At 41.5% G+C, this 13,219-nt stretch overlaps 1 protein-coding gene across 6 annotated transcripts in view; it reads left to right on the top strand.

Moving 5' to 3' along the window:
• The first annotated feature begins 1,120 nt into the window (after positions 1–1,120).
• GRIA4 (glutamate ionotropic receptor AMPA type subunit 4) overlaps positions 1,121–13,219 on the top strand; it is a 237,775-nt gene continuing 225,676 nt past the window's right edge. For all 6 annotated transcript variants that reach the window (XM_086739579.1, XM_086739580.1, XM_086739581.1 and 3 more), the window contains exons 1-2: positions 1,121–1,605; positions 2,777–2,935. In XM_086739579.1, the coding sequence (XP_086595705.1) occupies positions 1,518–1,605; positions 2,777–2,935 (247 nt within the window). In that variant the 5' untranslated portion in view covers positions 1,121–1,517. The remainder of the gene's footprint in view (positions 1,606–2,776; positions 2,936–13,219) is intronic.

Below are 13,219 nucleotides of genomic sequence, written 5' to 3'. Positions count from 1 at the left end.
GAGAGGCCGGGGACGCGGGTTGTAGCAATAAAGTAAGAAAGCAAATCTGAGTACAAAACTCTGGGCTTGGAGCAAATGTGCGTGTTTTGAGCACAGAGCCATAAAGTTCACCTTAAAAATCAATATTCTTTCATATTACCAATTAACATTTTTAAATGAATTTGTTGGATCAGTCATTCCCTGTGACTGACAGAAATCCCTCTGCAAAGCCACATGTAAAAGTAGGAGCTCCCTTCTCTGACACACAGCTATTGTTGGATGATTTCATTACCTATCATTTATTATATATATATCTTTTAATTATTAACTGCAATATCCCCAGACCTCTGGCAGCCACTCTGGGGAACTTCCAAGGCTTGGAAAGAAAAATACAAAGGCACTGAAAAGAAGGGTCTAGACACCAAAAAAAAAAAAAAAAAAAAAGCTCCATTATTTTTCCCACCAAAAAAAAAAAAAGAGGGGGGAAAAAAAAGAGAGAGAAAAGGCAAAGGTAGTGGCATAGGAGCAGCAAAGTTTTCCTTCCATTTGCTCTCCCGTTTTTGCAGGAGTGCCCGCCAGCGCCGAGCCTCCCCTCCCGCTGCCCCATCCTCTGCCGCAAACCCCGACAGCGGGGAGGGGTCCTGCTCCTTCCGCGCGGAGCGGGGCGCGCAGGGCGCGGAGCATCCCCCCGTGGGAAAGGGGGCCAGGCCTGCTCAGCCGCGTACCCCCCGCGCTCCGCGGCTGCTCAGCACACGCAGATCCGCCCCGCCACCTTCATTAATAATAATTGGTACTTAATGACAGCAGCCCCAAGCCGCGCGAGCTGGCTGTGACCTTGTCTGCCCCCCTCCCCCTACGCCCGCGGCACAAACTTCCGCTCCGCTGCGCGCCCGCGGATGTGCGAGCGGCAGAAAGGGGAGAGAGAAAAAAAAAAAAAAAAACAAGGGAAAAAAGAAAATCCCAACAAACCCGTCGCTTTCGCGGTGGCTGCGACCGCCGGCGCTGCTGCAGTGCGCGCCCGAAGCGGCGGGCGGCTCGGCGGGGCGGCTCCGCGGGGCGGTGCGGAGCGGAGCGGGGCGGGTGCGGGCGGCGGCGGCGGCGGCGGGAGGGGGGGGGGGGTCGCACGGCGCATGTCCGCCCGCACCGCGCCGCGCCGCCGCTAGCCGCTCCCCCCCGCCGCCAAACTCACCACCATCTTCTGCATGTGCGGCGTTTGCAGCCGGACAGACACCGCTCCCCGGCGATGGAGACTGCGGGAAAAAGCCGGCGCGGCGGGATGGCTTGCTGAAACGGCAGCGGCCAGCGGCAGAGAGGCAGAGCGCCAGCGGCAGGGGATAGCCAACAAATACTGAAACAAAACAAACAAAAAAAAAAAAAAAGAAAAAGAAAGGAGGAAACCTCTCTTTTTCTCCTCTTTCCCTCTTTTTATTTTTTTTTTAATTCTTGATTTTGTTTGTAGCCACCTCGTCCTCAATGCCTCTCTGAGCAGCATCTAGCGAGCGAGTGGGAGAAGGCGAGGCAGAGAGGCAAAAGAGAAGATGAGGATAATTTGCAGACAGCTTGTCTTGTTGTTTTCTGGCTTTTGGGGACTAGCGATGGGAGCTTTTCCTAGCAGCGTGCAAATAGGTAAGCGCTGCATTGGGCTGCGTGCGTGTGGCCGGGGGTTCGAGCCGGCGCGAAGTGAGTTGGACCGGAGGCTCGGAGGGCAGTTTGCGGATTTCCCTCTCCACCGCTCATCCCATTTTCCTGTCTCCGTGAAAAATCCGCGTGTGTTTGTGGACGCGTGCCTCCCGGGGCGCGCGTGTGTGTGCATACATCTGTGTGTGCCTTCGCGTGCGGTGGGGAGGATGCTTGTCTCCGGCAGAACCCATCCCAGCTGCGAGGTGTGCGGGATCGGTAGGGGAGGAAGGGGCTCGGCGCTGGTACCCCTTCGGCCCCCTTCGGCCCCCCTCTGCCTTTTCGTGGCTCCCGAGGGATGGAGAATTACGTGCACTGGAGGTTGCGGTAGCTGGCAGAGGTGCGGGGTAAAAGGCAGCGCTGCCCTTCTTTCCCTTATCGTAATTGGAAAGTTTAGGGTTTTGTAGGTCTCTCCGTGTAGTCCTGTGCCCCTTTCTCAGCCCTTTCCCATCGCCTCCTGCTTCCCTCCTTTCGGACGTGTTTCGGATGGGATGCAGCTCTCTGAATTCTTTCCAGCTCAGCTCCATCACTGCATCATTTCTCGTGGACTTGAAAGATGCTGCTAATAAGGCTGAGCTGCTCCCTGCCTGCACATGGCTGCAGAGGAGCAAAGTTCATTATATCCCTGTTCGGTGCAGATTATCCTACACTGAATTGTTGTTTTTTTTTTTGTTTTTAATCTAGAAAGCATCGTTCCCCTTAATCAGCCCGCCACTTAATGTAAGAGGCTGTTGAGTAGCTGATTTACCAGTGTGTTCAGTATCAGGGAGATAGAGGCTAAACACTTTCAAAGGTCACTGTAATCATGACAAATCTGGGTATTTATGTATGAAAGGCTGGAAACTGAGAAGTCAGAAAAGAAGCACAAATGCATCAGGGAGGTTAAAATCGTTTGAGGACAGTGATTTAAAGGCAGCAGTTGTGATTATGAATATGATTAGTTCCTTATCCATTAAAGTCTTAGGACTTGCGTTACTGTGCAGCTTTGGGAGAGACAGTTGCTTGGTGTTACAAGACAGTAAGTAGCTCGCAAACAATTCACCCTGTTTCCTTTGCTTTCTTGCTTTTTTTTTCTGGTTTTTTTTTTTGGTTTTTTTTTTGTTTTTTTTTTTTTTTGTAGGTGGTCTCTTCATCAGGAACACAGATCAGGAATATACTGCTTTTCGATTAGCAATTTTTCTTCATAACACCAGCCCCAATGCATCCGAAGCACCTTTTAATTTGGTTCCTCATGTAGACAACATTGAGACAGCTAACAGCTTCGCTGTGACAAATGCCTGTAAGTAAACCTGCCATTGATCTGACCACCTTTTGAGTAAATTGTGGTGAAAATAACAGGAGAGCACATTATTATCTTACATTGGAAATACATCAGTAAGTCTGCCTTCAGTATAGATACCCTTTGCAGAAGAGGAAAAGGGGCAGCAATCCTTGTTAGTTTCTGACTGGAGCAAAATCCCCTCTCCTGCCTTCAAGTGACTAACCTGATGTGACATTTACTTTAGTGTTATTACTGTAGTTTCTTGCTTCTCGGTTTCTATGGAGATGGATTTTGTTGTTGTAAAGAAAAATTATGAATGTTTCGATCCGTCCATAAATCCCACAGTTACTCTTGTTCGCTTTTGGGTACGGCATGCCTTGCGTGTATTTGAAAATAGACAATAATATTTGTGCTCACAAATGCTTTGCTAATGGCTGGCAAGGAGACAGGGAAGCAGTGGTGTGCAGGATAATATATCTGAGTTGGTTGACGCTGCAGTTGATCTGGTGATGTCACTTGAGGCAGCCCTGCTCTTATATTCTAGGTTGTAAATGTCTCTTATCATCTCGTAATGCATACATCCTGTGGATATGTCTCCATGCATCCATACATTGGTGCCAAATCAAGTTAGTATCAGATCTACTTGATTTCACAGACCACCTCAACTGGAACAAATATTCTCTTCGTACTATATATTTTATACGCCCACACACCCGCGCACACACACAGATGCACATACACCATGAGAGGAAAACAGAAAAAGAAAAAAAGAAATGCCCTTACCAAATGAGGTAATATTTACTTTTTTTTTGTTTGTTTTGTTTTCTTTTAAAGCAGAGCATAATTAGCGGAACTTCCTACATTTAGATCACCCCAGGGTCTTTAGTCTTGGTTAAAACACATGCTGGATACTGCTTGATCTCTGAAAGTGGGAAAGCACTCTTTCTATTTATCTTCATGTATGTCAGGCTTATGAAAAGGAATTCATGTTATTATGTAAGACAGTGGGATATAGCGTGGCAAAGCTGAAGACCGTAGTAACGTTACTACTTTGATGTCCATATTTCAGGATTCTGTAGGTTTTCCTCTCTGGCCTTTAAGTTTTCGAATCCCTCTTCTTCATTCGAAAGTGAATTGCCTCTGGAAGTAGATGCCCTAAGCAACATTGCTGGGCGAGTTTAAAATAGAAACATACTGGAGAAGGTCTTACTGTTCATCGTGCCTTTAAAATAAGTACTATGTTTCTTTCCACTTTCTCACAGCCATCTCTGTGGCACTTTTTAATACCTAAACATACATCTGCTGTGTAGTTCTCTGGAATAATTTATTGAATGATTGCTAAGTTTATTTGTATGAATATTTGGTACTCCAAGTTGCAGATGACCTTGCCACCTTATTTAACAGGAAAAGCTGCTGAGATGCCAAAATGGCTCCATTCATTTTATTCAGGAAAGACTGATGTCCCATTAAGTGTGAATTCTATATTAAGCACTGTATTAGTTGTGTTTAGTGTGAAAATCAAATTTCATAAGGAGAAAACATTTCAAAAAGTGCTTTGAAGCTGGAAGGAATCAGATCTATACAGGTGTAGTTCATTGATAAAATACTACAATGCATGCCAGCTTTTGGCGGCACTGATTATATATTCCATGAAGACAAATGACATAGTACCTTTTTAAAACTTTTACTTTTCAGTGAAAGAGGAGTGGACTAAAATTTCTGTATATTGGAGTCAGTAATTTTAGGTGAAGTCAGTTATTTTAGATTCTGCCTACACATCCAGTTCTACCAAATAATTTCTGAGGCTATTGTTACTTTTTGGATTAAGGATATTGCACACTATTTCCATTTGAACATCAGTGAATTAACTCTGATTTGCATAAATTTAAAATTGTCTAAAATTGAACCACTTCTGTGTAAGACTAACACCATAGATTCAAAAAGGGTTTGCCCAAAACTTTCCTCATTTAGACTATTCGCAGCAGATTCTTCTCTCTCATTCCAGCATCCTTAGGCTGTGTTTATCTTGCATTGCTTTAACAGAGGAAAACCCGTCCCCTTATATTTGCTGTCATTTATAGAAATAGTGATTCATAACCTGATCCTTTTTTTTTTTTTTTGAACTGAACTCAGTTTCAGTTCCAGATAGTTTACTGACTCAGAGGTAATGAATCTTTACAGTATGGAGGGAGGCAGAGAAAGAAGGGGAAAGTAAATGTTTATGTTTATGTATGTGTATGCTCATAACTCTGTACATGTCTCTATTAAGGGATTAATATTCTGTATTAATCCTACAGGCCTTATTTAAGTCTGTAGTTCCCACTTAAACCAACACGTATTTTTGCATTAGTCCAAGTTTTTATTTATTTCACATTTTGCAGCCTTGTGCCAATAATCTGACTGCTGCTTCTTTTTTTAAACATTTGAATATTGAGGAATATTTTTTAAACAACAAATCTTCTAATGAAACATAGGCAAACTGACTGACAACTGAATGAACATATCATATATCCCTTAAGCTAAATATGAGCAGAATCCTTCAAAAATCAATTGTCTGATAGCTGGAGGACACCGGCTTCCATGTGATTGAATTTGCTGGCTTGACAGAGGCTTCTAAAGCGCAGATGTGTGAGATTTTCTAACCTAATTAAAGAACCCCCACCATCAGCTCTGAATCAAGTGATTTCATGGCAATATGAAATGATAACTCTTTGCTGAACTGCTGTGAAACGGTGGCTTTCGATCTTGCTATTTGTGTAGAAATTACTCGGCGCACAAGTCCCCAGATATACAGTACAAAAGCCTTAGAGCTGCTGGACTGAAATGAATATTCATGTGAGTTCAAGCGTAAAGCTCTGAGACATGACCGTTACCTCTATTTCTGTTTCCATTTGCTGCAGACGTTACTTTTGAAGATTCAGGGGCTGGCCCCTTGCATGTCTTAGGGACAGTAAACAGACTGTTTCAAAGGATTATGGATGGCATATTAGCAGGAAACTCACTGCAACATTGGAAAAAACTTGAATATTTTTTTTCTTTTCACTACATAAAAATATATATCCAAATGTTCACCCAGGACTACTTTTGGAACTGCAGTAAGTTTGTATATTTGGTTTAATACCTGTTCTCTAACTGTTATCTTACGCATTTTTGTTTTCTTTAAACAGGCCAAGAACATTAGTATTTTTGTTCTAGATCATAAATGCATATGAAACTGGTTGCTTGAACAGATAGACTGTGTTGTAAGTTTGCAAAATTGATTGGATCTACATCAGTTTGGAGATAGTCCTCTTTCTTTCCCCTTCCCATTTGCGTGTTTTATTTAAACTCTGTTCATTTCTTTGGCACTACATACATTATTCAGAGAATCTCTCTTACTGACAGAGAGAGATGAAATTATTGCAAAACATGAATAGTACAAGATTCTTACTCATCAGAACACAGTACACCAGAGCTGAAACATTTGACTATTGGCTTACTTTGGTTTTCACATTATAAGCAGGGAATTTTGGTCGTGATTGGAAGTCTACCTTCAGTTTGATTTCAGATGTTGGAGCAATGCATTGATTTTTGGAGAGGATTGTATATATTTGTTCTTTAGCTGAATGCAAAATAATTTTCTCCGTTCTATGCACAATCTCTGTTACATTGGTGTATCTCAGCAACACGGTCAACGTTAAACCTGCTTGCATACTTCTGAAAGGCAGCTCTGTCATTTTAAAAAGAACTATTTGCCTTCTAGCTCTTGTCTTCTGGTTGAGAATTTTTCTGTTGAAATTTCAAAAATCCTTGACGTATAACCAGTCTCGCAGTTCGCATGCAGGATTAGGCTCAATGGGGAAGAACCTAGATTGATTCAAGTCGTTATCAGTGTTTCATACTGAAAGTAAAGCTCTTTCCTCTCAATGTTGTTCTTTCTCAATGTTATTTTCAGGCACAAAAGGTTTCTGGATTTCTGATAATCTCACCACCCTAGTGAGATCAATTTAATCTTCAATCTGTCCCTTCAGCCTGGTCACTGGTTTCAGTTTCCTTTTGGACAGAAATCCTTGGTTGACTAGAATCGTGACCCCTTCATTTGTATTCTGAGGTGAATATACTCCTAATAAGTGTAATTTGGGGTAAATCAGACACTCCTCTTGTTTCATCTTGTGCACAAATCAGTTCTTACCAGATTTTATCCCGGTAGATACAAAACCCCCCAAATATAACTGTTTGTTATGTGCCACATGGATCAGAAGCAAAAAATCTCACCGGAATTAAAAATTTCATATCTTGGAATAACTTTCCTCTTTTTCCAAAAGTTAGTCTATTTGACTTTCATGCCCTCTGGACTCATGTGGGGCTGATGACCTGAAACTGGAGGGCCTGATTTTGCCTCCCCAGCGTAAATGTAGTTTCTGGGTGAGATCCACTGAGGTCGGGGTCAGCCCTGAGGACAGTCAGGAACCTCTCTCCTCACCCATCCCTCCCTGGGGGTCCGTCTCTGGGCTGGTGTGTTGCCTTTGTTGGCGTGGCGACCTGGTTCAGGAACGGCACGGCGACCACCCCCAGGCCGCTCGGTCCATCAGCTCGCGGACAGCAATGTGGTGGACGGCAAATGGCATTTATTGGTAGGTAACACGGCCTTATATAGCTTGGGTTTACAACGTCACTTCCGTCTGCTTACATCATAGACTAAACGCTATTGGCTATCATAGACTAAACGCTATTGGCTATCCGGAGAGGGGTCCTATCTTCCCGTACAGTGCGATATCTTCCGGCTGCCAGACCCTAGCTGCCTACACTGGTGCTTGCTGGTGAGGGGACAGACCATGTCATTTTGGGGTTAACTTTTCTGCTGAGGCATCCCGAAAGCTGAGGAAATAGGCTCAAATGTAGTATTGCCTTTATATTGCAACTATCTGTCATTTTACTTACAGCAGTTTCAGCTTTGATTTGCTAAGCTGCATCATAATGGGATTTTCATTAAATTTGGTTATTAATTCTGCTTTATAATTACAACTCTATTTAGCAATAGGAGTGCAACCTTAGTTTAATAATCAGTGTCATTTAAAACCATGGTGTTCTTTATTTAGAAAGTGTGGTTTCATACAGCTGGATGGTGTTTTGCTATGAAGAGCAGTACAGTATTCCCAAGGATGCAGTTTGGGGTATATTGAGAGTTACCATAAAGGCATACCGTACGGTCAGGTTTGAACTGTGAAAGCAAATAATGTACCAGTTGGGTAGAAAAATGGAACTAGGTTAAATTGTCCCCTTCTAAAACAGGATCGATTACAAAAACCCATTTGAAGTGAGCATTTTGCTTTAATACATGGAGTTTATCTCAAGCTAGACTCCAATTACTGAAAACAATTTCTCTTAAAGTTTCTATTACTAGCACTTGCTGATGGAATCAAAGAATATATGTGTACTTGGTTGTCATTTGCTAAAGAAATTCTATATGTTCTTAAGACATAAGAAGATCTATAGTCAAAGTTTTATAGCTCTAAATGTGACCCTTGTAAATAGCTGTACAGCAGAGAGAAAATCAACCCTCAGTGGATCCAATCCATCAGAGTGTGGATTTAATTTTCAAGGTTATTGTTGGGAAAATAAATGATGGGCCTTTGCTGAGATATAGTCAGATTTCGTCAGTGAAAATTCAGAACATGCATTTCCCTGGCATGAAATAAGACTTTTGTCCTAGTGTGTTACTTGACTGGCTAAAACTGTACACTTAAAAGCTTTATTGTAGGCTACAGAAATAATTTCATCTTCATGTCAGAGGATTAATAAAAAAGATTGTGTTTCTTCATTCCTCCTGCAGAAGCCAACGCAGTGCAATACTTCTTGTGTGGGACAAAGCACTTTAACAAGTAAATTAAATTGATTAACTTCAGCTTTGTAATTGTAATCTAAGTTTGTATGCTAGTCAAAATAGCTCATGCATTTCATTTTTAGGTCTTGATTGTTTTGAGACTTGCTTGTTCATCAGAGAGAAAGCAGTCTGCTTTGATTTCTTAATGGTTTTAGATTGTGCTGGGCTGTGTAAATTCAGATTCTGAGCAGGTGAAGTTCTTTGGATTTAAACATGTTGGACCAAATAATATTTTTTCATAGATCTTACTCCTTAATATATGACTGATTTGAAGGAGGTCATTTTTTTGCTAGTGCAAAAGTGAAGAACTCTGCATGCTGCACCAGTGTAATTAACTGGCCTCCTCTCTGGATTTCCATTCCTCTGGGTTATTGGTTTGGGGCAAAAATTTTGGACTAGTACAGCACCAAGTCTGCTTCTGCAACTTAGGTGGGCATACTTATACAGAAGTTCTGTGTTGGTACATAAAGTCAAACTAGATAACATATTCCTGCGTAAATCAAGAATTGTTCTGATTTTGGCGAAATAAATTTACTCAAGTGTACCTGATCACAGCGCCTTGTTTGGAGATTTTGGTATTGCTTTACTTTCAAACTTATCAGAAGTTTTATTGTCTTCCTTTATCTAATTTGAGTTCTTACATAACTTTTTTTTTTTTTTAATTTTAAAGGTTTTACTGGTTTTTAACAATGCTGATATGGATTCAGTTGTTTGTCAACACAATTACGGGTTGTGTACTGTTAAAAATTCTGTAAAATGTCTGTTTTCAGGCACCCAAGTTAAAATAGAGGTTATCTTACATTTTGGCACTTGGAGACGTCCTAGTATTTTCTGGAGTACTCAGCAGAACCTGCCTTCCTAATGGGAACTGCTTACTACTGAGCACTCTGGAAAATCTGTCCTTGTGATAACAGATGGGTCAACTATCTTGTCTCAATAGTGTTACTTCCTCGTGAGGACTTTGTTTCATCCCAGTTCTTTTTCCCGTAGTCCTCATGATGCATCTGTCTGACTTGTTCAAATAATTGCAGCTGTTTGTGGGGTTTCTGGTTCCTTATGGAAGGAAGATGGAACCAGAGTGTCACATACCTGTCACCTTTGTCTTGGCAGTGCACTGTAAAGACCCAGCCAGCCCATCCTTCTCCTTCACAAGGTTCCTCAGAAGCTGATTAGAGATAAGCTTTATGTTGGACTCAAGGGGGAATACCTGGATACTTATTAACAAGCCACTGTTCTTGCTGGGTTTTGGTCAGCTATGCTAACATTAACAAATTCCAGTTCAAATATTGGCCCTTTTCCTTCAGTTTTTTCCCCAGGCAGAGCTGTCTGTGATTTAAAGAGGGGCGCTACCTGAGCAAGGATTGCAGATCAGAACCCGTTACAATGAAGGAATAGTAGGAATCAGCTTTTTTTCCAAGGTGAACAGATTCTTATTCTTTCATCTCATAGCTCAATTTTTTAAAAGTATTAAATTACTTAATTCCTGTTTGTTTGTTTTTGTTTGCTTGTTTGTTTGTTTTTAATACGTTTAGAAATTGGACTCTGGGTGCATAATTGCCTACATTGAAAGAATGCCGTTTGGGCTACTGTTTTCTTGTGTTCCACAAACTATTTTGCTGTTGTATTTATATGCAACCTTTGCTCCTGAAAAATGCAGTCTTGTACAGTACCTTTCTATATTCTGAAGTCATGGACAACGTGAACGTGACTGCAGGTTTTTTTTCTGTAAATGCAAATAGAGCGCAAGAGAACCAAGAAGCACTTACACTTTTCAACTGCTTATTTATTAGATTCTTTGTGGGGAAAGGCTTTAAACACATTTTGAAAACTGATATTAAAATGTATCAGCTTTTAACTGTTCATAACAGTTTCTCTGTTTCTGACTTGCAGACCCTCTGTTGGGTGGATTCTGTGCCATTTCTGCATGCACGCTCTTCCAGTTGCTTTTATGGTATATTTACATAGAATTCTCTGAAACCTGTAAAATTTGAACTTCGTTTTTGTTTTACACATCACCTTTTCGTACAATTCAGGTATACCCAATGAATATCAATCAAATAGGTGTTTTAGGAAGGTTCACGGGTAGTGAGAGTTAATTCCTGAAAAGAATTGAGACTTTTACACTTTGTTTGCCTTATTTTTCAAATCCATTTCTAAATGGATATGGAATTTACATTTTCACCTTGTGGTGCAAGAGGTTATGCTTATATTAGTGTTAGAAATTACTGTACAAAATAGGAATTATTGTACAAAATATTCTTGTTTTGTTAATTTCTTTCACAGATATGCTTAATTTCTTTTTGTTAAAAGATTTCACTGATATGACATAGCTTTTTTTTTTCAGTGTCAGGGTCAGACGTGTTTCCTCAGTGATTTGTATAAAACGTAATCAAGGTAGAGGCAGAGGAAAGAGAGGAAATTCTTGTAGAGCAAAGAGTACAAAATGTTGCATATTATTTGTCTGCAAAAGCTTCTTGTTCTACTTTAATATTCCTGATGTACAGTAGCAGTATTTCATGTTACTAGTTAACGTGAGATATGGGTCTGGATGGTGCTGTGTTCAGGTCTGGAAAACATTACTGAGTGTAAGTGAAAAACACTTTATCATGCAGAGATATATTCATGTAAAATTCAGGAGTAAAAAGCTATAATATTTTCTAAAAAGCACATGCACATCAGTACACTCAGCCCTTTGTTTCCTCACCTAAGCTGATGGGGAGAAAAGGAACAAGACTTCACAGACCCACGGTCTCAGCAGAGTTGTGTAGGGCCTTTTGTCAGTGCTTTCCTCCAGGTTTTGTGTAGATCTGTCCTGAAGATGTTGCTAAGAAAGGCCTCCAGCCTTGGTTGTTTCCATCCGTTTAAACCAAGAAGAGTGTTTAAGAATGGACTTTTCAAAACCACAGCAGCTGGGAGGGTAATTTCCTTTGAAAATCAATAGTCACATGCTTATGGCTGACTCAGGAGTTTTTCTCACTTCTCCTCCAAGTAGAAAGCACAAGCCAGGTAAGAAGCTGGCTCTTGGGGCTCTTTGCACACCCTGACAATGCTGTCATTGTATCCAGCTGTTCGTGTGGCCTCTAGTTGAGAGGTGGTCAGGGGTTTTTCTTCATCAGGCCCTTTTTTGTTTGTTTTTACATCAGTATCCTTGTTCAGTTCTTCTCTTGGGTGGTAAAAGCGCTGGGGTAGTACTGTAAGTGGTACATTATTGTACAGATAAGAATTGGAGTTGCTGTCTGGAGGCACAAGCAAATGTCCAGGGAGAAGAGCGTAAGAGGGCATTGGTGTACTGGGAGGACAAACATCTGCATCTGTGGCAGGACTACATATGCCCCATGGAAGTGTGTGGCTGGCAGGTCAGGAGTGGTGCTGTATGGAAGTGATCCCAGTTACAAGTCCTTACAGATGATACAGAAGAGACATGAAAGCAGTCTAGGAGGTGAAATGTCTGATGGCTATGAGCATCAGTGCTTCAAAGAAGAAAAAGTAAAGGTCACCAAAATAAATGGGAGAGTGGATAGCATGTCATGGTGTTCACAGATTATTGTGTTCTAAGGCTGGATGGGACCGTTTTGATCACCTAGTCTGACCACAAGATGCTAGTCAGCCAGCCTCACTTAATTTCTTTATCCAACCCATATGTTTTTCCAGATAAATCTAGTGTTGAATTAAAGAATCATAGGTAAATTGTCATGTCATCAGCGCATCATTTGGACATATCACTCACTGCCTTTACCTGTGTTGAATGTAGTCATAGAGTAGGCAAGCTGAAAAAATATTGCCTCCTGGGTTTGATGTTGATCTTTAATTTAGAGAGATCCATAATCAGCACAATGTGCGTCCGGTCACAGCTGTGTAGCTCCCAGAGCCCCCATAAGTTTGTTCTGGCTGGTTGGTACTGTGTCATCCCTGCGCAGAGGAGCAGTGTGGGACGCCCTTGGTAGCCAGGCTTCTCCGACGGCAAGGCATGTAAGGACTTACCGGGGCCTTTTTCAAGTTCCTTTGAAACGTGCTTCCAGTAGACACAAATTGTGAGGTTTTTTTCCTCTCTTAAGGAAGAACATCCCCTAACCCCACAGCAGGGAATATGGCTCGAAGTAACAGTAATAAAAGCTTGGTTAATATGTTTGAAGACCATTAAGTATGTTTTTGTTAACAAATGGACACTGATCCCTGTTATTTGTATTCACAGACTCATCTGCCTACAAATACAACTTAATGGTCATGTATGTTACACATATTTTACTCTCTATGAGCCACAGAGGATGTGAATCTATTACTGCTTTCACCTGGAGGGTTCGAGCTGTTAGCTTAAGATACCAAGAGTTATGAATTTAGCTTTGGAAGTCCCTGGTTTCATCGGCTTTGTGTGTCAGAGGAGATGGCAGCCTGAACACAAACATGATGATGAATGAGATTTAATGCACAAAAGTATTTGC

This window comes from Chlamydotis macqueenii, chromosome 1 (genome assembly GCF_036417535.1).
Source record: "Chlamydotis macqueenii isolate bChlMac1 chromosome 1, bChlMac1.mat, whole genome shotgun sequence".
Classification (NCBI taxonomy): domain Eukaryota; kingdom Metazoa; phylum Chordata; class Aves; order Otidiformes; family Otididae; genus Chlamydotis; species Chlamydotis macqueenii.
The sequence above is the reverse complement of the archived record's forward strand: the minus strand, read 5'-3'. Positions and strand labels throughout refer to the sequence as shown.